Source organism: Haematobia irritans, chromosome 2 (assembly GCF_050003625.1).
Source record: "Haematobia irritans isolate KBUSLIRL chromosome 2, ASM5000362v1, whole genome shotgun sequence".
NCBI classification, from domain to species: Eukaryota; Metazoa; Arthropoda; class Insecta; order Diptera; family Muscidae; genus Haematobia; species Haematobia irritans.
In genome coordinates, this window is record NC_134398.1 from 223,749,492 (window position 1) to 223,773,715 (window position 24,224).

The 24,224-nt window shown below is 32.0% G+C and overlaps 1 protein-coding gene across 6 annotated transcripts in view; it reads right to left on the bottom strand.

The window, feature by feature from the left end:
- Positions 1 to 13,967: 13,967 nt before the first annotated feature.
- The window catches only part of crol (crooked legs), a 63,236-nt gene continuing 52,979 nt past the window's right edge, over positions 13,968 to 24,224 (bottom strand). For 5 of the 6 annotated variants that reach the window (XM_075297557.1, XM_075297559.1, XM_075297558.1 and 2 more), the window contains 5 exons: positions 23,015 to 23,692; positions 22,622 to 22,681; positions 22,333 to 22,551; positions 21,615 to 21,982; positions 13,968 to 17,735 (listed from right to left, as the gene is read on the bottom strand). In XM_075297557.1, the coding sequence (XP_075153672.1) occupies positions 17,508 to 17,735; positions 21,615 to 21,982; positions 22,333 to 22,551; positions 22,622 to 22,681; positions 23,015 to 23,692 (1,553 nt within the window). In that variant the 3' untranslated portion in view covers positions 13,968 to 17,507. The remainder of the gene's footprint in view (positions 17,736 to 21,614; positions 21,983 to 22,332; positions 22,552 to 22,621; positions 22,682 to 23,014; positions 23,693 to 24,224) is intronic. The other variant, XM_075297555.1, reaches the window with a different exon arrangement.

Sequence of the window (24,224 nt, forward strand, 5' to 3'; positions counted from 1 at the left end):
AACTGGCATGTGGAATATGTAGGCAAGATGACAGGTATGTCCATAGTACAGTTTAAAAGTTCGTTAGCTAACGGAACACTAACGGAGCTTCATGAAAATGGGGGTATAACATATAAGAGAAATTCACAAATGCTATTATAACCAAAATTCATGAATTATAAAAAAAATCATGACATGAAATCTTTGGTCTCATGACAATATTTTTTCAGTGTACAAAGCAATTCACATCCACTATTTTAATTTAGTAATATCATAATAACTTTAGAATACGTATTAAAATAACATAAAAAGGATAAACGAGTCAAATGCTATTATTCCTAATAATTTACTGACAGTTTATATAAGGAATTTGTATGGTAATAGTAGATTTAAAGTTTACGATAACTTTTATGAATACGAGGACAAAAACTTTACATAAAGGTGTATTTGCTGCAAAAATGCCCGCATAATGGCTGGAATAATTATTAAGGCTTCAATTGAGCTTTGAAATATGCGGAAAACCTTATTCTGGCAGCAAGACTTAGATAAAAACGAAGTTGTATCCATATTTCAATAGGAACATGTCGAAAATAAAAAAAGCCAAAAATAGCTAAAAGGGTCATGAAAAAAAGCCAGAAAAAAAGCTAAAAGCTAAATGCATTTTTTTTCCCGCTAAACGTCTTCAAAAAAAGCCAAATCTAGCGGGAAAAAAGCTAAATTGGCAACGCTGCTTACTTTTGTACCTCCCAATACCATCTATCACTTCAGTAAATAATTTCTTCCAATAAAACAATAGATCAATGGTTATTATGCACTTTTTACATATATATTCCTCTATATACTTATTTCTTTTACATATTTTTATTATTTTATTTCTTAACCATACTATTTTAAGTTTTTTTTACATTAATACTTGCCTAGAGTACTACTTACTATAACGTATCATACGTGTACATAATAATAATAATAATGGGTATATGTGATATCTATATATTTACCTTTATGTTAATTTGTTATTATGGTATGTAGGCCCTTGTATTTTTCTTTATATATGTTAATTAGTTTATAAGGAAATTATATAAAAAATTCAGATTAATGAAATGGATACCTATCTCTCAAAAGGATTATTCGATTTTACAGAATAACATAGTTCACTATCTATGTTATTCCGTAAAATATCGGCAGTAGTTTAGGGAATGGGCGAAATTCGAAAGAAGAGCACACTCAAAAGAGAAAAGTCGCAACAGTAAACTAGTAAGAATAGTACACTCAAAAAAAAATGTGAGTGAAAACAGAAGAAAAAATCTGTTAAATCAGCAAAAGGTCAACTGAAATAGGGAATTGAGGGTAAACTTTGATTGCTATTTTTTGTAAACCCTAATTCCTTAAACATGTTGTAATTTAATTGAAACCAACAAAAAATGTAATCTCTAGGGGCTATTGTAAATTAAGAAAAAGTTTTTATATGCTCAAAAAGTTGATTTTTTTTAAATTGAAACGAAACTATTTTCTTAATTAGCCCTTAAATTAGAAAAACATAATAATACACCCAAAAAATTTGTTATTTATAGCAGCAAAAATGTTTGCTGAAAGGGAATGTACTAAGTGTAGTTGTTTCAACAATCATCCGTTAGTTGAAACAACAAATCTTTTTCTATGCTTAAAAAGCAAACAAATACTGCTGAATTAGCAAAAGTGTTAATTTTTTCGAAAAACATCTCTGCCGAAATATCACACAACATTTCTTGAAATAGCTGACATTTTTGTCCTGGCAACAACCTTTGTCATTTTTTACATGAAATAAGATCAGTGACTGCCGAAGACTGTGACATGTGAGATTTTGTGGTCCAGGACAAATATTTCTTATGGTCACATTTTCATAGAGGTTTAGTGTATGAAAATTTCATGTTCCATTTAATTAAAAAATATTTTAACTACATAATATGTAAATTACGAACTCATCATATAAAAAAGAACGAATTGATTACAAATGATGTTGTGTAATCAAAAACTATTCATTGTTCTTTAATGTTTGAAAATTTAAATGTCTACCATTCTACTGTTTTGGGCTTATTGCAACCGTAAGTAATTCAGTTATAATTTCGAATCAGCATAAAATTTATATCACTGACTTTTCAGCAGTATGTTTGCTTTTTTAGATTATTTGATGTTTTATCAAAAAAACAAACTGTTAAAATATCAGTTTTTTGTCAGCAGTCTTTTTTTTTTGTATGGAAAAATTATTTTTGCCTTTCCTACAGCGAAAAGTACATTACCGTACATTACCATAATTCGTGACCATCGCCAAAAATCCCTTGAAAACCTCAAAAAATCCAAATTTTTTTTATAAAAACTTGTTTTGGCCACATATCTTTAAATATGCGTCCTAGAGCGAATAGGACGTTAATTCGTGACCACATCAAACAAATTAAAATATCATGTAAATCCTCGAAAACTCCAAATTATTATATGAAAAATTTATTTTGGCCATGCCTCCTTAACCCTTGGACAGTCATCCTTCGTCAAAATGACGACGCGTAATTTCATTTTCGATTTAAAATGCATTTTGGTCGTTTGTGAAATGATACATTTAAGTTATATACGCAAAGAAAAAAAAAAAAACGTTTGGAAAATGTGTACCGAAAAAGTTTTTTTTTTGTTAGATTTTTTTGAATTTCTTCGAAAATATTAAAACACAAAAAAAATAATTTTTTCAATAAAAAAAATTATTTTTGAACCAACACAGTCCAATTCGTTTATATCAAGCACTGTTCTTTTCTGACTTTAAGTCTTTAATAAGACATATTTTACAGTTTCATAGTAAACATTTAATATTGTAGTATGTGATTTTCGGAATCTTCCGAACATATCTGGAATATATGTAAAAAAACTTTTTGGTGTTCGGTCGAAGCAGGGTCGAACCCAAGACCACCCTTGGTATGCAAGGCGGACGTAGCAACCACTGCTCCACGTTGTATGTTTCTGTTAAATAAAGTTTGTTTAATCGGCTCGTTGACGCCGCAAACTATGCTATATAAATATAACTTATATGGATAATTGTCTATTGATGACAATAACACTACATAGCTCAGTGGATAGTGTGTTGGCTTACAAATTGCATGGTCCGCGGTTCGATTCTCCGTTCAGGTGAAAGGTAAAACTTAAAAAATTTATAAAATCGAAGAATTTCTTCTACATTGTCTGTAGTACAGAAAAAGACGCTAAGAACTAAAAAACCTCGTGGAAGTGAGACAGATATGAGGGAAAATGCCTTTATGAAATTGTTTTTATATCCTGGAAAAGAATAAACGTTTATCACAAAAAGTATATACTTTTCTTCTAAATAAACTTCCTTAAATCAAAAAGCAAATGAGAAACGAACTTTGTTTGTCTAAAATAAAAATAAGGATGACTTTCCAGGGTTAAATATGCGTTCTTTTTTAAATGAAAATTTTATTTTGATCATACCTCCTTAAATATGCGTCCTAGAGCGAAAAATCAAAATTCCCTTGAAAACCCTCGAAAAATACCATTTTTTATATGAAAAACTTATTTTGGCGATAACCAAAGACTTGAATATAATTCACATATGGGCAAAAAACAATGGACTATGCGTTAACCCCAAAACATATAATTTTTACTGATTGCCAATTCCAACGTCTGGGACTGATCACGGCATTTGATATCGAGAATTTTTGAGTTTTATTGATAGGAAACAATTTCGTGAACTTACCATGAGGAGTGGGTGTTATTATTTGCAGACTTATTTGAATCAATATTCTTATCTAGGTTTTCGCTCATTTCATCATCCGGAAAAAATGTACGGTCACAGTTCGGTCCTCAAAATAATGCCAGAAGTGCCTAACGTAGTGGATTACACTCTGACGAAACCACTTTTCGACAAAAAGTTTGAAACTCTAATTCCCAACAGTGAGGCGTGGTGTACACAGATCCCGGGGAATGAAATATATATACATTTCTACACTGATGGCTCCAAATTGGATGGACAAGTGGGTTTCGGAGTATATTCTAAAGATCTGGAACTTCGAAGAGCGAAAAATTTAGCTAATCACTGTAGTGTTTTTCAGGCTGAAATATTTGCAATAAAAGAGGTGGCGAATTGGCTGAGAAGTAATGTTCCAAAAATGGTTGGCATTAATATATACTCAAACAGTCAACCTGCAATAAAATCCTTGGACTCTGTGTTCCTTAACTCGAAAACGGCCATCGACTGTCGCAAATCTCTCAACGAGATGGCTGAGCAGTACAATATTCACCTAATATGGGTGCCTGGCCATAGGAACATACCGGGGAACTGCGAAGCGGATGAGTTAGCAAGGCCAGGAACTACCTTACATATTCCAGGGGAACTAGAATCTGTTGGTATGTCTCCGGCTACCTGCAAGCTCTTACTGCGTGAGGTTGTCATGATGGCAAATGTTCGATGGCAGAATTGCAAGGGTTGAAATGACACCAAGCAAATATGGTCCCATTTAAACTTGAACCGCACACTAGATATGCTAGTGTCCTCAAGACGTCAGATATCACTCCTGATATCTGCTATAACGGGTCTCTGCCTGATAGGCGATTTTGCAAAAACTATTGGCGCGAAGTATAATGACTATTGTATGAGGGAGCCACCGTGGTGCAATGGTTAGCATGCCCGCCTTGCATACACAAGGTCGTGGGTTCGATTCCTGCTTCGACCAAACACCAAAAAGTTTTTCAGCGGTGGATTATCCCACCTCAGTAATGCAGGTGACATTTCTGAGGGTTTCAAAGCTTCTCTAAGTGGTTTCACTGCAATGTGGAACGCCGTTCGGACTCGGCTATAAAAAGGAGGTCCTTTGTCATTGAGCTTAACATGGAATCGGGCAGCACTCAGTGATAAGAGAGAAGTTCACCAATGTGGTATCACAATGGACTGAATAGTCTAAGTGAGCCCGATACATCGGGCTGCCACCTAACCTAACCTAACCTATTGTATGAGCTGTCATGATGCGGAGGAAAAGGAATCAATTAAGCACCTCTTGTGTGAGTGTCCTGCATTTTGTGTAAGGCGTAAGCAAATTTTAGGGGCATATAGGTTTAGGTTACTGGCGGACCTAGTCTGTTAATGTTTCTGGAACAATCTGGTTGGTTCAACAAAAGAAAATAATAGAGAAGGTTCAGTGGTTAAAACTAGAAGTGCCCATATGTAATAGGTACTTTTAGTTAAATGTGGTATCGCAATGGACTGAATAGTCTAAGTGAGCCTGAAACTTAATCGGGCTGCCACTTTAACCTAAGCATCATCTGGGAAAATATTTTAGTACATTTAGTTACATTTTGGATTTTGTGGAAATATATCCCTATCTTATATAAATAAGAGGTCCCAAATCATTAACCAACAAGTTTTTCTTGGAAGTTAAACGTATACACTATAGAATCACTCTCTCTCTCTACATGAAATTTATTTTTTATGATCATATTATTTTATTAGCTATTTATTTATATCGTATATTTATGTTTTTGTTTTTTTTCTTGATTTCTTATAACATCTATTTGTCTATATGGATGATGCACTTGATGATTAGTAGTAGTAGTATATGTATATATAATAGTTATAAGCTAGCATATTTATATCTGAAGGTATTTTCATGTATAAACTTGTCATAAATTATTGTTTTCATCTTTTTATTTTGTTGTTGTTGTTGTAAATATTGTATCTATGTATATATATTATTTTTTTTTTGCATTATTTTAATTAAATATTATTGCATCTAGGAATCTAGTTGATGATGATTTTCTATGGTATAATAAAAATATTTCTTTTGATCCCTGCTGTTTTGGAACAAAGGTAGAACAATCGCCAATTGGGCTACTTTCATGTACATTTAGCAGCATTAGGACATAATATAGATAATAATGGTAGGATATAGAAAATTATGTTCAGAATGTGTACCAAAATAAAAATTACTCGTTAAAACTCTGGTTGACATTTGGGTTTAGCCGACACACAAACAACTTTTTTGATTTAATCACGAAATTAATTGATCCAATTAATTTTTAATTGAAATGACTTCAATCACAGAAATGATAGTATCAATAAAAAAATTTTATTGAAAGTCAATTAAAAAAATTAATTGATCTAATTAATTTTTGTTTCAATTAAATAAATTTTTGAATAAATTAAATTTTTAATTGAATAAAAAATTTTGTTGAATATGAATTGAATAACTCAATTAAAATTGTAATTGGAAAAATTTTCGTGTTTTTTTTTTTATTTGTATAGTGAGTGGCAGCCCATAATTTCAGACTCACTTATCGTCCTTCTTATCATTGAGTGCTGCCCGCTTCCAAGTTTACCTCAATCACAATCGACCTCCTATTTATATTTATAGCCGACGAAACTACTTACACCCAAAGAAATTTGTTAGTAGGGACAGCAGAAAAGTCTGCTAAAACAGCAGAAAGTCTGCTGAAAAAGGGAAAGCAGTCACTGTTTGCTGAAATAGCAAATATTTCCTGCTATTTTTGAAGCTCGATTACACTAAAACATGTTTTATTTTGGCTAAAACAAATAAAAATGTCAACTTAGGAGCTATCCTAACATAATTAACATAATATTTTATGAATATCTATAGTATTTGACCAAAAATCTGAATATTTATCGAATTGAGGCATAACAGCAAACAAAATGTTTGCTGATCGTATTTAGGAGCTTGTAAGTATATTACAGTGCAAAAATATACCAAAAACTACTTTTGGTTCTTAAATATGCTTTGGGGAAAAATTTATAACCTAAAAATTTTATAAATTGTTGTTCATTACGCCCTGAAGTACAAAAATATAACAGCAGACATCGACTGCTGTTTTTAGCAGACTTTTTTTCTATGAGTGTAGAGAAGCTTTAATACACTCAGAAAATTCACCAGCATTACGGAGAGGGGATACAGTATTGATTTTTTTGATCGGTCGAGAATGGGATTGAACGTTGGTTCCATACACATAATGTGCCACTACCTTGAGCAACGAATTGCCACCGCGGTCGTGGGTTCAATTCCAGTTTCGACCGAACGCTAAAAACTTTTTGCAGCGGCGGATTATCCCCTCTGAGTAATACTGAGTGTTTTAAAGCTTCTCTACACACAAAAAAAATGTGCCACTACCTTGAGCAACGAATTGCCTCCGCGGTCGTGGGTTCAATTCCAGTTTCGACCGAACGCTAAAAACTTTTTGCAGCGGCGGATTATCCCCTCTGAGTAATACTGAGTGTTTTAAAGCTTCTCTACACACAAAAAAAAAATTTCTGATTTAATCACGAAATTAATTGATCCAATTAATTTTTTAATTGAAATGTCTTCAATCACAGAAATTATAGTATCAATTAAAAAATTGACTGTCAATTAAAAAATTAATTGATCCAATTAAATATTTAATTGATACTATTAATTTGTGTGATTGATTTTTATTTCAATTAAAAAATTTGTTGAATCAATTAAATTTTTAATTGGATTTTTTTTAACTCAATTAAGATTTTAATTGGAAACATTTTCGTGAAATTTTTTTCTGTGCAAGTGGTTTCACCGCATTGTGGAACGCCGTTCAGACTCGGTTATAAAAAGAAAGTCCTTTGTCATTGAGTTAAACATAGAATCGGGCAGCACTCAGTGATAAAAGAGAAGTTCACCTGAATTATCGGGTTTTCACTATACCTAACCTAAACTTACCTGGATTCCACTGAGGGAATATGATCTGTTGGAAATCAACGAAGAAATTCGATTCCTATATTGGTAACTTGGAATCAACTGTTACACATCTATCAATCCCTCAATGACGTTCAACCAGAATTCATTGAGCATACCGAGAATGATAATCCATCTAGGAAATCAGTATTTTGTGAAAAATGTCCTCTGTGTGTTAGTTGTATTCGAACTAAAGAAAACATTTAATAAAGTAAGATTAAGTTTCTATAGGAGAAATTTTTAAATTATTTGCCAAATGCAATGCCTGGTTCAATAGTTTGTTTGTTTTTTTTTTTTGCATATGTTGTGTATATAGTTTTCATATCTACATATATATTTTCTCTGATTATAGTTAAGGGCCACTAGGTTTTCGTAATAATGTAAAAAAAAAATGTATAAATTGAATGTGATATGGATGATATTTGATTTGATTGTGAAAAAATGCTACTGACAGATTTATCAACTCATCTGGAATTTTGTTATAGAATATACCCCCAAGTTTCAATGTTTGGAATCGTTCATTCGTAAAGGCCGGTATGCACCTCTAGCGAAAAATTTCATTCCCATAAGAAATGCATTGCTATTTATGCTAACGAAATTCAATTTCGTAAGCTGGTACGCACCTCTAATGAAAATAACAGGGTTGTCAAAAGCATATTTTGGCAGCAAAAATTTAATTTATTACAATCATAATTTATTACAATCATTGTCTGTAAATAATAAACAATTTATTTGAGGAATATTTGGAACATATATTAACAATTTTTAAAAGCGATTAGCTGGTTTAAAATTTGTGTACACAGCCCTGTTTTTTTGTGGTAGACTTTAATAAATTGTTGCTACCGAAAATTTCGCTAGAGGTGCATACCGGCCTTAAGCCTAAAATATATAAACTTCAAGATATATTTAGGAAGGTAGTTTCAAGCTATCGGGTGATTACAATTTTTTTTATTTGAGTAGAACTTTGATTGTCATTATTTGCTTAATGGCATAGGCTTAGCTAAAGGGGTTTTATGGGTTTGTCATCTCACCCTACGAAATACCATGCAGTATTTCTTCAAACTATGATTATATATACAGTGAAACATCTCAAACTTGGACACTGAAAGCCTGACACCTCCCAAAGGTGCAGTTTTCCGGGGACGTTTGCTATATTAACACGTTAAAACTAACCTCTCATAAGTGGACACCTCCCAAATGTGGACAAAATTTAGGCGACCGTGAATGTCTACCTTTCAGAGGTTTCACTGTAATTGAATTAAATGTTCTGGTTCTGCCCATCTACAAGAATTTATTTTCTCTTTTAGAGGTATCTTCACAATGAGCATACATTGTAGCTTTTACCCCTTACGAAAATGTTGCTAGCTACGCCAATGTGTAATTGACAATTGTGACAAATAAATAATACAATGAGCATACATTGTAGATTTTACCGCTTACAAAAATGTTGCTAGCTACGCCAATGTTTAATTGGCAATTGTGACAAATAAAAATTCAAAATAAAATTATTTTGTACCAAAAATTTTGAAATTTTCAATTTGCTTTAAATTTATGACAGAAATGTATCGAAATAAATTGTCCTTATAATTGATGGTAAGAATTACTTTAATTATTCTTGCGAAGCGTAACACATTTCCTCATATTTCGAAGCATACATCGTTACATTTCCAGATATTCTCTATTTAAAAACGATATGTTCAACAAGTGGGAAATTTAATTCAATTTGACTGACAATCAAAGTTTCAATATGGCGACTGAACATTTTAGTTTTTGTAATTCTAAGTCGATCTAGCCATGTCCATCTGTCTTCCTAACGAAATAAGTTATTCACTTTGAACTTTGCCCAATCACATCCAAATGGATTTGCCTTGTATTGCAAATGGACAATATTTTATTATTATTTAGGTATAGTCCCAATATACAAGATCCCCAAAATGTGAATTTTTTTATACGATATCGATCCATAATCTAGCACATAGCCTCCGTGAGAACTGAGCCCCATATAGTCCGGGTGGCGGATTTTTCATCCAATCCGCTAATTATATATAGTTCCCACATACACACTCTTGAACACTTTGATAACCCCTTCATACGATTCTTATAAATTTCGTTATACTGTATAACATAGGTGGTTAGTATGCATCCCTTAAAATACGCAATTTCGCCTTATTATGAAATATAGCCAACATATTACCTTTTCCAGGCTTGATTTCCAAAGATCCATTTTGTGCCTTTCTACCATTTAGGGACGTAAACTTCGGTTGAGACCGTGATAACCAAGTTCATGTTGAAAACTTGTGAAATTTAATTTTAAAAATGTTTATAGGTCGACTAGGGGGTCGTAAAGATGCTGGTAGATTAATTTTTACTTTCACGAATTAATTTACGATAAATATCGATTTTAAGATCCCCATGATGTGAGTTACCGTTTGTTTGGCATTAGCAGTCAGTTTTGGTTTTCTAGCACACTAATGGCAGATTGAATATCATACTTACCACCAATACTGTTGAACCCATTGAAGCTTCTACAATAGTGCAAAAATCTTTGGAGTTCCCGGTGAAATTCCATATAAACGAGAGGTGACATTTTTTTCATTTTCACTACTTAGTTTTGCAAAGAAATTCACCCTTAAGGTGAGTATTAAGTTCGAGTTTAGCCGCTAAAATCGCCATTTTTTCACGATTACTTTTCTCTAATAATACTTTTTAAGGAATACAAACTTTTTGAAAACTTGCTTTGGGCTATTCCCCATCAAGTTATAATAAAATCTGCAACAAATATGTATAATTTTATGCCTTTTTTTACTGTTTTAGTTTTCACTTTAGTGAAAAAAGTCGAACTTAATACCCACCTTTAAGGTGAGTACTACGTTCGGGGTTTTCACCAAAGCACTAAATTAAAAGTACAAATATATTTAGGAAGACGATTATATTTTGATCAAGTCTTGCAAAATAATGGATGGAAAAGATCCAAGGAATTGATTGCAAATAATTTTATATTTCTAAATTTATTAATTAAAAAAAGTAACCGTGAAAACAAGCTGGTTTTCAGCTTGAAAACTGAACATAGTACACTGCTTTAAGGTGAGTATTAAGTTCGAGTTTAGCCGCTAAAATCGCTAAAGTGAAAACTAAATCAGTAAGAAAAATGCATGAAATTATACGTATTTGTTGCAAATTTTATTATAACTTGATGGGGAAAAGCCCAAAGCAAATTTTCACAAAGTTTATATTCCTTAAAATGGATTATTAAAGAAAAGTAATCGTGAAAAAATGACGTTTTTAGCGGCTAAAGGTGAGTATTAAGTTCGAGTTTAGCCGCTAAAATCGCTAAAGTGAAAACTAAATCAGTAAGAAAAATGCATGAAATTATACATATTTGTTGCAAATTTTATTATAACTTGATGGGGAAAAGCCCAAAGAAAATTTTCACAAAGTTTGTGTTCCTTAAAATGGATTATTAAAGAAAATTAATCGTGAAAAAATGACGTTTTTAGCGGCTAAACTCGAACTTAATACCCACGTTAAAGTCGAACTTAATACCCACCTTTATTCCTGAAATCGCCCGCGCCGTCGCTTTTTGTCAGTCGCCACAAATTGGTATTCCGTTCGTCGATATATTCTGCTATCGAAGAAAATCGGCATTCCTGGTGTCGCTTTTTGTCGCCAACATCGTCGCTTTTTGTCGCCTTTAAATATACCAGCGACGAGTTTAGTGTTTAATTTTTGAAGAAGTTTTTTTAGACTTTATTAATCGAACAATTGAAAAATAAATATAAAAAATGGAAATTGGTAAGAGGTAAAGTAACTAATCTTCAACAAATACAAAAAAAAAGGAAAAAATCAGTATATATAAACGTGTTGATTTTCAATTCCATTTATTTTTAATAGAAATCCTTCAAGGCCAATGTATTTTATTTAGGACCAAACTTAGGTAACAATTGTGTCGAACTTTGAATGATCCTTGGACACATAATGTCAACGTCGTTCCTATTGTATATGCCGGATGTTGTTATAGTCCTAATGTAGATATCTAAATCATTTCCCGAGACAAATTTATCATTTATTTTGATTTTGCAAGTTAACATTGGATTACAAACAAACAGCATTTTAAACGCAAATAATTAAAATTCAGTTTTGCACATCAGCTGATTGTTTTCTTTCACGATGATCCTTGTGCCATTGATCTCAGCGTCGTCACCATTTTGTAGTTTTGGAAGCTTTAACTGTCCTCGAATATATATCCACATTTTTTCCGCGTCAAATTAAATATTTTTTCTCGATTTTCCGACTTAGAATTGCGTCAGAAATAAAAATATTTTAAACCGAAAAAATTAAAATTATTTTTTTGCACATCAGCTGATTGTTTTCTAGGGATATCGGCCTTTTATTACCGAGTATTGTAATTGGTACAAAAAGTAATCGTCGTCGTCGCCACTTCGCAGGAATACCAAATGAATGACGAGACGACATAAAAGCGACGGCGAGAGCGAGGCCGACTTGAGGAATAAGTGTGATTAAATTAGGTAAACTATTAAGAGACGAATATGACACAGATACTCATTTGGTCTCCAGTAAATAAATGTCTCAGAAACTTGTTGAATCTGTTCTCAGAAAGTAAACAATTTGTCGGAAAAGCCTAGTTTTCGAGATATCGACATCTGAAAATCGGTATTTTCCTTTATATATTTGTTAATTTTGACAGTAATTTTTCATGAAATCAATAAAATTCCGTTTTTTTTTTGCATATGTATTTGGTAAAAATAGTACATTTTAAGCAGAAAATATTAAGTAAAAATTTGGTCGGAAGATCGTAGTTTTCGAGATACCGACCCCAGGAACTCTCTGGGTCCATGTTATTCGAAATATTTATTTTTTATTTATTTATTTCATATAATACCCAAAGCCTACAAGGCCAATACATTAATATTATATATTTACTTTTAGGATGATTATTTGCGATGGATACTAAATCCAATATACGTGATAATGAAAACTTTAGGGGCCCGTAACTCTGAAAATAGGTCTTTCCGTCAAAAAGTGGTATATTACATTTTGTGCTTAGAATCGAAAAGTCTACACGCTGACCAAAAATTGGACCAATCGGACCACTTGTACTAAAGTAGATTTAAGCCTATGATGTATTCGGGGTAGTAAAAAAAAAAACATTTTCTGTCAGATTTTTGATTGATCGATTTAGATTTAATAAACGCCAAACGCTATGTTTAACCCTAGACAGTGATCCTTCGTCAAAATGACGACGCTTAATATTTATTCGATCTAATCTGTATTTTGGTCGATTGGGAAAAGACAAATTTTAAGTTATTCCAATTCAAAAGTTTTATGAATTTTGGTTTAATATTAATTAAAAATAAAACTGAATAAAAAATTAAACTAAATGTTGGGTCTCATTTTTGCTCATGATTCAACTTATAACGCCAAAATGTCAAAATGGCGAACACTTAAGTTAGTATACAAAAAATAAGAATGACTTTCCAGGGTTAATGGCGTTTTGAGCAAGGCTTTGCTTGACGTCATTCATCTGTGTAAAGTCATCTAGTAAAACCCCAGCGAACATATACAAGCCGAGATACAGATAAATAACGTCATCTATAGGTGGGTACTAAGTTCGAGTTTAGCTAAAATCGCTAAAGTGAAAACTAAATCAGTAAGAAAAAGGCATAAAATTATACATATTTGTTGCAAATGTTTTTATAACTTGATGGGGAATAGCCCAAAGCAAATTTTCACACAGTTTGTATTCCTTAAAATGGATTATTAAAGAATATTGTAATTTACATAAATTGGCCGCTATGTGGCTTCAAATTACATAATGAAAATAAAATAAAAAAATAAATAAAAGTAATCGTGAAAAATGACGATTTTAGCGGCTAAAGGTGGGTATTAAGTTCGAGTTTAGCCGCTAAAAACGTCATTTTTTCACGATTACTTTTCTTTAATAATCCATTTTAAAGAATACAAACTTTGTGAAAATTTGCTTTGGGCTTTTCCCCATCAAGTTATAATAAAATTTGCAACAAATACGTATAATTTCATGCATTTTTCTTGCTGATTTAGTTTTCACTTTAGCGATTTTAGCGGCTAAACTCGAACTTAATACCCACCTTATTGGAAAAATAATGAATTTATTTCTACTACTACCCTAAAATAGAAATAGCGTATGTGGAGAAATTATATCGAACTAGAGTAATTTTTGTTTTGCATTTTTGTTAAATGCATACAAATTAAAAACACATTCAATTTATATATTTTTTTTTGTTTATATATACTCATTATTAATAATTACATTTTAATGTTTGTAGTTGCAGTAAATACTAAAAACAAACTAAATACTAAATAATTAGTACAATTACAATAATGTTGGTACACACTACATACTCGGGATAGACAGACAACGCACGCAAAAGCAAATTCATAAATATTTGCTTTTTTTTCTCTCTAGGGAAAGCTTAGGTCGAACGAAGGTGTGTCGTCTACATCTAATTTCGGATGACGAGTTAATGTTAAGTTTTCTATGATTTTTATTGTTGTTATTTTTTTTTAGAATTTTTTCTTCTTGTTATGGTGATAATAATATACGTTTTTGTTTTAACATCAATTGTATTGTTTTTCTTTTATTTATATGTTATATTGTTATAAATTTTTAAAGCATATTTACTTTTTCTTTATATTTATGGGGGGAGTAATATAATAATCATAATTATAAGAATAGTAGTATATCATTTCGAATTATATACTCTTTTACATAAAAATTCTAAAAAAACTAAAAATGTGTAATTGTATGGAGAAAGGTAATAAAATAGAATACATTTTCAAATTTTAAAAATAAACAATTTCGTTTTTATATATATGTGTGTGTTAAAAAATCAATATATTTTTTTTCTTTGTTTCAAACAAATGTTTAACAAATTACATATGTTTCACCAGCTATATGGGAGTTATATGTTTTACTGTAATGGTGTTACTATTTTTTTTTTCATCTTGTAGAGAAATGCAAAGTTTTAATACATTTTAGCTTTAGATAGACTTTTTTGCATTTTTTTGAAAAAAGCAATAACAATTTGTTATAGTTTCTGTAAGTTTTTTTTTTCTTCAATGTTTTGTTTTTTTTTTATTATTTATTTTGTTATCATAAATGATGGATAAACAATAAGTGAACTTGTGAGATTAGCAAATAATTATGTGTTTAGAGATAAAACATAACATAGAAATTGTTTGTGTGTGGGTGGGTGGATGATGCGTGTGTGTGTGTGAATGACTTATATATGGATGTGGTTCTTGGAAATCGCTTTTAATCAACTTATTTGGCGAATTCAAATTTATTTTCATTTCTTGTTTTTTTTGTTTTTGTGGTATATTGAAAGTGTTATTTTTCTTTTTTTTTTTGTGGTTGTTGTTAATAATAATTAATGTAAATGGGACATGTTTTCCTTGTTTTCACTAAAATCTAATAGTTTTCTTTATTACATATGTTATGTAAAATAACTTTTTTTTTTATTTTTCTTAATATATATATGTGTGTGTGTATATAAATTATATGTAAAGCATATTTCAAGTTTCGGAGAATGGTATAGGATTTCATAAATGGTGTTGCCCCTTTTTTTTTGCTAAAACAATTAAGGCAAGAAAAAAACTAATATCGGAAATTTGTTTTTTTTTTAATTTTAGAGGGTACAGTCGAGCAGTTAAACACTCAAAATTCTATTGAAAATAGCAGAAAATTTCTGGCATTGTTTCGGCTTTGATGACAATAGAAACTATCCAAGAAGCAGAATAAAAATTGTTTTTTGAAATAAAATATATAAATAAAAAGCAAAACTCTGATAAAATTTTTAAAAATTTGTTGGAAAATAGAATAATAAAAAACTTGCTGATATTATGGATCTCATGGATATTATGGAACCTATTGATTTCTCTTGTAATACTGCAAAGAAAAAAAAAACAAACAAAAACGAATTCCACGGGAATACCGAATAATGTATTATGAAATCATTTCGTTGACGTCTCTGGAAGTGTGTGGGATTACTACAAAAAATTTTTTTGAGGTAAAACTTCGGAGAGTTAAGAAACCTTCAAATTTTTCGGAATAAATCGGTTTCAAATTAAGAATAATTTCCCAAGTCTTGTTACAACATCCAGTCTAAAATATTGTGAAATCATTTTGTTTTCGTCTCTGGAAGTCTATGCGATTACAATTTTTTTTTTATTTTTTGAGGTAAAACATCGGAGTGTTAAGAAACCTTCATTTTTTTCGGAATAAATCGGTTTCAAATTTGTTGGAAAATAGAATAATAAAAACTTGCTGATATTATGGATCTCAAGGAGTATGCAAAAACTTATTTAGGAAGGTATTGCAAAGAAAAAAAAAAACAAATAAAAATAAATTCCACGGGAATACCGAATAATGTATTATGAAATCATTTCGTTTTCGTCTCTGGAAGTCTGTGCGATTACTACAAAATTTTTTATAGGTAAAACATCGGAGTTTCTTAACCCTTCAATTTTTTTTCGGAATAAATCGGTTTGAAATTAAGAATAATTTCCCAAGTTTCGTTACAACATCCAGTCTAAAATGTTATGAAATCATTTCGTTGTCGCCTCTGAAAGTCTGTGGGATTACACAAACTTTTTTTTATGGGTAAAACATTGGAGTTTCATAACCCTTCAATTCTTTTTTGGAATAAATCGGTTTAAAATTAAGAATCATTACAACATCCAGTCTAAAATGTTATGAAATCATTTCTTTTCGTCTCTAGAAGTCTGTGGGATTACTACAAAATTGTTTATAGGTAAAACACCCGAGTTTCTAAACCATTCAATTTTTTTCGGAATTAATCGGTTTCAAATTAAGAAAAATTTCCCAAGTTTCGTTACAGCATCCAGCCTAAATTGCAAGATTTGGTGTTCGCATGCCTTGAATAAATTGCACGATTTTGAGGGATCACAAACCTTAAGAAGTCTCTAAAATTAATGATTTTATTTTAATAAAAAGCAATATAATGACGCAATATAAATAACTAATTTCTTTGAATGAAAATTCCTATAAAAGAATATGCTCCAGTATACCATGCTGCTGCTAGGCATATACAAGTAAAATAAATAGAATTGGGTTTTCAAACTAATACAGTCATTTTCTTTAAGTAATTAAGCTATATTGATTGAATATTCCCAACCTAGAAAATTTTCATTAGGCGAGTGTTTTTAACCTTGTATTATATCGAAGTACCCATTATTGGCAAAAAATAATGTATTCTTCCTTTAGGGACGGATAAAAGTTTTATAAACTTATGATACTTTGAGATTTGAATTCAGTAATTAGATCTTTGAACATCAATTCTTCTCTCACCATGGTACAAAATATTACTTCTTGTGTATATTTATTAAAATATACCATACATTTCTGTGTTTAATTTAAAATGCAAAATTCATATATATAAAAAAAAAATCAATGATAAAATTAAATTTTGAAGTAGCCCAGCTACATGTTGAAAATAAAAAATGTTAAACATTATAGAAATTATTATTGCACAAAAATATGAAAATTAAAAAGATCATAAGGTGGGGACCCGAATTCAAACACAAAATACCGTTACAAGCACAAATAAAAAAAATAACTATGGTTTTGTATATTCTTGCAACAATAACACACTTGCCTTAATTGTCTTATAAAAAAAGGTTCATCTACACCAAACACATGTAAAACTTTTATCCTTATTTCTCACGTTGACTGACTTGCGTTTGCCGTTACCAAATTATGATATTGGCATTTTGCTTTTGTTGTTAGTAAACGACTGGATGCTGTTCCACATTGGGTGGCATATGCATAGCGGCACGAGCCAAGGCTTCAGGATCCGTGGTTTGTATTAGAGCGATTGGCACTTGTGGTGGCGGTGGTTGCTGCTGCTGTTGTTGTTGTTGGGCTTGAGTTTGTTGTTGCTGCTGTTGAGTTTGAGGGGGTTGTTGTTGCTGCTGCTGTTGTTGTTGTTGCTGCTGCAATTGTTGATGTGCCTATAAGAAATGAAGAAATCAAATACATTTTGTTACAAAATTATACAGGAAATTTTTTCAGTTAAAACAAGTAAGGAAAGTCTAAAGTCGGGCGTGACCGATATTTTCGATACCATCTCAAATGTGCCATATATAAAGGTTTATGTTCGCATATAGAAGATATACAGTGCACTCGCGGTAACGTGAATTAATTAACACAAAGAGAGTTCACGTTAGCGAACTTCAGCGAATTTCAGAACAAAACAGCCATATTCGGGAGTTTTACACTTTCTAGCGTGATAGTCTTTAATTTTTGTTATTAGTAATATTAAAAACTTAATTTAATTTCATGAAAAAATTTAAAAAAAAGATCAAAAAATATCAGTGGGTATGGAATTATAAATCAATTTAAATTAATAATTAAAATTCACGAAAAAAAAGCAAAACTAGATCACTAAAAAATTCCGTAGGTGTATTTGCCATTGTGAATCTGTTCTTAACGTCAAATATCATGTTTTACAGCGTTACGGAGTAGTTAGTGTAAATAAAAGTGTGTTCACGTTATGCGGAGTTCACGTTAAATGTTGTGAACAATATTTTTAAACTTCTACAAAATCTATAGACTCTAAAACAGCTAATGTCCTTGTACGGAGCACAATGTTAATAAAATTATAAGAAATATTTAAATATTTAATTATGAGAAATATTGAAATCTGAGACGAGAAATATTTAAATATGCAATTTCGAAATGTGCATTTTTGATTTATCGGTCGATAGATATGTATTAAAGTTATAGAAAAATTTAAGTCACATTCACAAGTTTTCGACTTAGCAGTGGCAATTTTACAAGAAAAATGTGGACTTTTTGGAAAAAAAAATATATACAGCATGTGACTAAACATAGACATATATGGGGACTTTATCTAAATCTATGCCGATTTTGAACAAATTTGGAACACATTGCTAAAATCTTAATTGTGAGTGAAATTTTGGAACATAAATTTGCCAAATTGTCAATTGCAATGTTACCAGTATTGGGGATTTCACCCTCAACCCAAATCGGGGATATACTTTTAAGTTGGGACTTCGTGGAGAATTTCCATAAATTTGGTGATGTTTGTGGGGATTTTTTTTTTGAAATCTGTTCAGTATAATAAATCAGGTCTACAATAATGGTTTAAATGCAATACCTTTTTATCTACATTATTAACAAAGAAGCACAGCAAATCGAAAATTTAACAAGAGTTCGGTGTAATGGGGGCTATACCAAAACATGGAAGGATACACACAGTATTCAGCACATCTAATTTGTGTTCTAGAATCTAGACCCCAAATCGGAGGGTACCGATACACAATATATTCGCCACATCTCTTTATGATCCTAGAATACCTCTAGATTTGTAATTTCAGGCAAATCGGATAAAAACTACGGATTCTAGAGGCCCAAGAAGTAAAACCGGGAGTGCGGTCTATATGGGAGCTATACTAAAACATGGACCGATACTCAACGTTTTCGGCATACCTCTTTGTGGTCGAAAAATAATTCTAGATTTCAAATTTCGTGCATATTGGATAAAAACTACGATTTGTATAAGCCCAAGAAATAAAATCGGGATATCGGTATATATGGGGGATATAGCACAACATGGACCACTTCACGCCATTTTCGGCACACGTATTTGTGGTCCTACAATACCTCTAAATTTCCAATTTCAGGCAAATTGGATAAAAATCAGGGTTTCTATAAGCCCATGAAGTAAAATCTGGAGATCGGTCTATATGGGGGCTATACAAAAACATGGACCTATACTCACCATTTTTGGCACACCTCTTTATGGTCCTAAAATACCTCTAGATTTTTAATTTCAGGCAAATTGGATCAAAACTACGGATTCTAGAAGCCCAAGAAGTAAAATTGGTAGAGCGGTCTATATGGGGGCTATACCAAAACATGGACCGTTTATATGGGGACTATATCAAAACCTGGGCCGATATAGCACATCTTCGAACTTGACATGCCTTCAGACAAAAGAAATTTCTGCAAAATTTCAGCATGATTGCTTCATTTTTGAAGCCAGAAAGACAGACAGACAGAGGGATAGACGGACATGGTTATATCGTCTTAGAATTTCTCCCTAATCAAGGATATATATACTTTATATAGTCGGAAATCGATATTTCGATGTGTTACAAACAGAATGACAAACTTATTATACCCCCGTCACCATTCTATGGTGGTGGGTATAAAAAAGGAAACTCTGCTCCTTTTTACTTTTTTTTGCACGGCATATATAGAGAGGAATTGGACTAGAAACGGACGTAGGATTTTATTTTGGACCCTTAGGCGCCAATTTATAATTTCACTCGGCTTGGCTAAGACATTTTTCTACAGTTGTGAAATCATTTCGTGGGGACTCGGTCTAAATTAGAGGTGTGCACGTGACACGAAATTGTCGTGACTCACGAAAATGTTCGTGATTCGTGCGTGAGTCACGCTCATGACAACAGCGTGAATGTGCGTGAGCGTGATTAACAAACCAAAATGTCGTGCGTGAGCGTGAGTCACGAAAATAATATCTTCGTGAGTGTGCGTGAGTAACGAATTACACTCACGAAAATATACCTTCTCACCAACATAAAACGTTTAAGAGTTAAATTCAATTACAATTTTAGTGACATCTGGGATGTTAATAGTAATAACACTCTCGATTTTAATAATGCTCATGTTTTCAGACACTGCGGTAAGGTAAATTAATCATAAAATTATTCGTGAGTCACGATATTTTTCGTGAGTCACAACGTTTTCGTGCGTGAGCACAAATTTTCTTTTCGTGAGTGTGCGTGAGTCCTACCAAAAAATATCGTGCGTGAGTATGAATTTTCAGTCGTGAGTGTGCGTGAGTGTGAGTAAACTATTACTCACGTGCACACCTCTAGTCTAAATGTAGCCCTCTATCACTTGTGGTGGCCGAAGTCCCCTTTTTATTTCTTGAGGATGACAATTGTCGGTCTTCTGGCTTTGTGTTTCAAAATCTTCATCATATTGCAACGCGAAAGCTGCTAATACAAAAATTTTCTACAGCAGAGCCTATTTCTTTATTTTTTTCTCATATAATAATTGGGAATTTTAGGACAAGAATCAGAAAAAAATGTGTTCACAGACTAACGAACATGGCCATACTCAGAGGCAGAAGCAAGAATCGGCCGAAGCCGAATTTCGCCAAAAAAACAAAAAAAAAAAACAATAATCGGCCGAAACCGATACCCTTAAATGTTTTAGTTTTAGGATTTTTAAATTTGTTTTTTATGTACCTTAGCAATTTTTGATGTATGTAATTTATAACTTAAATCACGATATTGTCCTATATTATATATCTATCAACATATGGCCCATGGGGGCTCAGTTTGATTAAATAAATAAATAAATAAAAGGATAATTCTTCCAATATTCAAATACTGCTCTATTCTGCTTTTTACTCTTTTCATTTTTATTGGGCATAAAGTCATATTTTTTCCATATGGAGGACTTTGAGCTTTTTGTTTTATTTGTACTGGGTGTTTCGACTGGGACAATCGGCCTCCTGGCGACGAAGGTCGATTCGTGGTCAATTATCGATTTTTAGCCGCATGCTGAAGCCAATTCTTCGGTTAAGCTCTAGTGTCTATCTCGTCTCCTTCCGGATGTTGCAAACATAACTTATAATACCCTGTACCACAGTGTGGCGCGCAATAAAAATATCTTAAATTTACTTTTTATTAACTGACAGTTAAAACCTAAAGGAGCTCCCGGAAAATGGCCGTAGGTGTATTTTTAAAAACATATTTATTTTTTTTTCTTTAAATGTTAGTACACCTGAATTGGAAAATTGTACTTGAAATCTATGGTATATGAAAACATACCGTCTGTGCTGCAGCAGCTTGTTGCAATGATAATTGCATTAGTTGTTGTTGCTGATGTTGTTGTTGGTGCAATACTTGTTGTTGGTGTGCTGCTGCTGCCGCAGCTGCTGCTTGTTGGTGCATCAATTGTTGTTGCAATTGTTGTTGTTGTTGCTGTTGTTGTTGGGCTTGAGCCTGTGGCTGTTGGGGTGGCGCTTGTGCTTGCTGTAGAGGTGCTGGTGGTGGTGCTTGTTGTTTCTGGGTAGCATGAGACGTTATGGTAGATGTAACCAAAGGCACTAGACCTGTGGGTAATTGCACTGTATTTCCTCCAGCACCCGTTGTTAACTGTTGTATGGTATGTGCTATTGGAGCCGATTGTAAAGGAGCTACAATAAGAGATAGGATAACAATGAATACAGGGAAAAATCACAATAAAAAATCGTGAGTCTCAAAATCGAAGGCTACTTTTGGTAATATTTCAATTCGACTGCTCTGTTATCTTTTTAATTTGACGAAGGAGCTACAATAAGAGATAGGATAACAATGAATACAGGGAAAAATCACAATAAAAAATCTGAGTTTCAAAATCGAAGGCTACTTTTAGTAATATTTCAATTCGTCTTCTCTGAAATCTTTTTATTTAACGAAAATAATATATTGGGCTTTACTTTCCTTTTTAAAGAAATTATTTTTTTTAATAAATGTATTTTGTTTTTTTTTTTTTTGTTTCACTTACTTAATTCACTTATAACTGGTTTAATTTCTTGTTTTATCTGCGGCAATACACCTGCAGGTATTATGGGATGTGGCACTGGTGGAGGTGGCATAGGAGCATTCGGATGATTCATCTTCATGTGACGTTTTAAATTGCCCCTTTCCACAAAAGCCTTGCTGCATAGAGTACAAGCATGTGGTTTTTCGCCAGAATGAGAACGCATATGTGAAACTAAATGACCTAAAACATAAAAAGTACAAATTTTTGTTCGATTAATGGCCTATGAAGTTTGAATTTATTTATATCTTACCCTTGCATATAAATGTTTTAGGACATTTTTCACATGAAAATGGTCGTTCCATTTCTTGGCCTGAAACAAAAACACAAACAATAATTAAAGAAATGTAAATAAGTAAAAAAAATAGAAATTCATTAATGAGAAAGTAGCCATCAACTCATACATATCCCATATACAGTGGGGAAAATTCATATTCATACATAAATAAAATTAATAAGGATTTTTTTTCACAATATTATGAATACTGCGATTTACGAGTTAAAGCAAATATAAAATTTAAATTTTGAAAAAAAAAATATAAAATTTTGAAAAAAAAAAATTACTTTAAGAGTTTTCAATTTCTAGGAGCTTACGAATATGAATTTTTTTATACTGTTGTATAGTTTTCTCAAACTGTATACATACCTTTAGTATGACTACGTTGATGGAAGAGCAAATTACCCTTGAGAGGGAATGATTTGCCACATGTCTCACAGGCAAACGGACGATCACCGGTATGACATCGTGACATATGATTGATTAGATGTTCCTTACGTGTGAATGGCTTATTACAGACATTACAGCAATGTGGATTATCGCTGGAATGCTGACGCATATGATTATTCAAATGTTCCTTACGCGTAAATGTTTTCTGACAGTATTCACATTTATGCGGCGAATCGCCTGTATGCAAACGTATATGATTCGTTAAATGTTCCTTGCGTGTAAAGGTCTTTTTACAATAGGTGCAACGATGTGGCGATTCTCCGGTATGCTGACGCACGTGATTTGTTAAATGTTCCTTGCGCGTAAAAGTTTTGGCGCAGAAAGTGCATTTGTGTGGTGATTCACCAGTATGCTGACGCACATGATTAACCATGTGATCTTTTCGTGTAAAAGCTTTGGTGCAGTAATTGCACTTGAATGGCGTTTCGCCTGTATGCTGCCGTATATGATTGACCAAATGCTCTTTGCGTGTAAACGTTTTCAGGCAATAGGTGCAGCGATGTGGTGATTCGCCCGTATGTTGTCGTACATGATTTAATAAGTGTTCCTTGCGCGTAAATGTTTTCGAACAAAAATCACAACGATGAGGAGTTTCACCTGAAAAACCGAGACACAAGTTGTTTTTTGATTAAAGAATATGTTTTTCATTTCGGTTTTCTAGTCGTTTCCGAAAACATAATTTTGTTCTCTCTACAAACAATCCAATTAAAATACAATACAATAGCTTGCTATAGAATTTTTCGTTAGATAATTAAAGATAAAATGGCATAGTGGTTGGTGGTACATAGTTAATGTTCCTAAAATGTATGGAATATGAGTAGGATGATATATTTCAAAGTTAGAAGATATAGTTCGATAACATTTCAGCTCATATGACATCGTCCTCAAAAATCTAAATATATATAGCGAAGGTTTAGCTTAGGCTAGGTTAGTTGGCAGCCCGATGTATCAGGCTCACTTAGACTATTGAGTCCATTGTGATACCACATTGGTGAACTTCGAAGGCTTAATAAATTATGTAGAGGCCATACACAAAAAAACTGATATATATATATATAAAAATATGCGATTAATTAATTATTAATATTATTACAGTAAGGAAAATTATTCATACTATTTATATAATAAG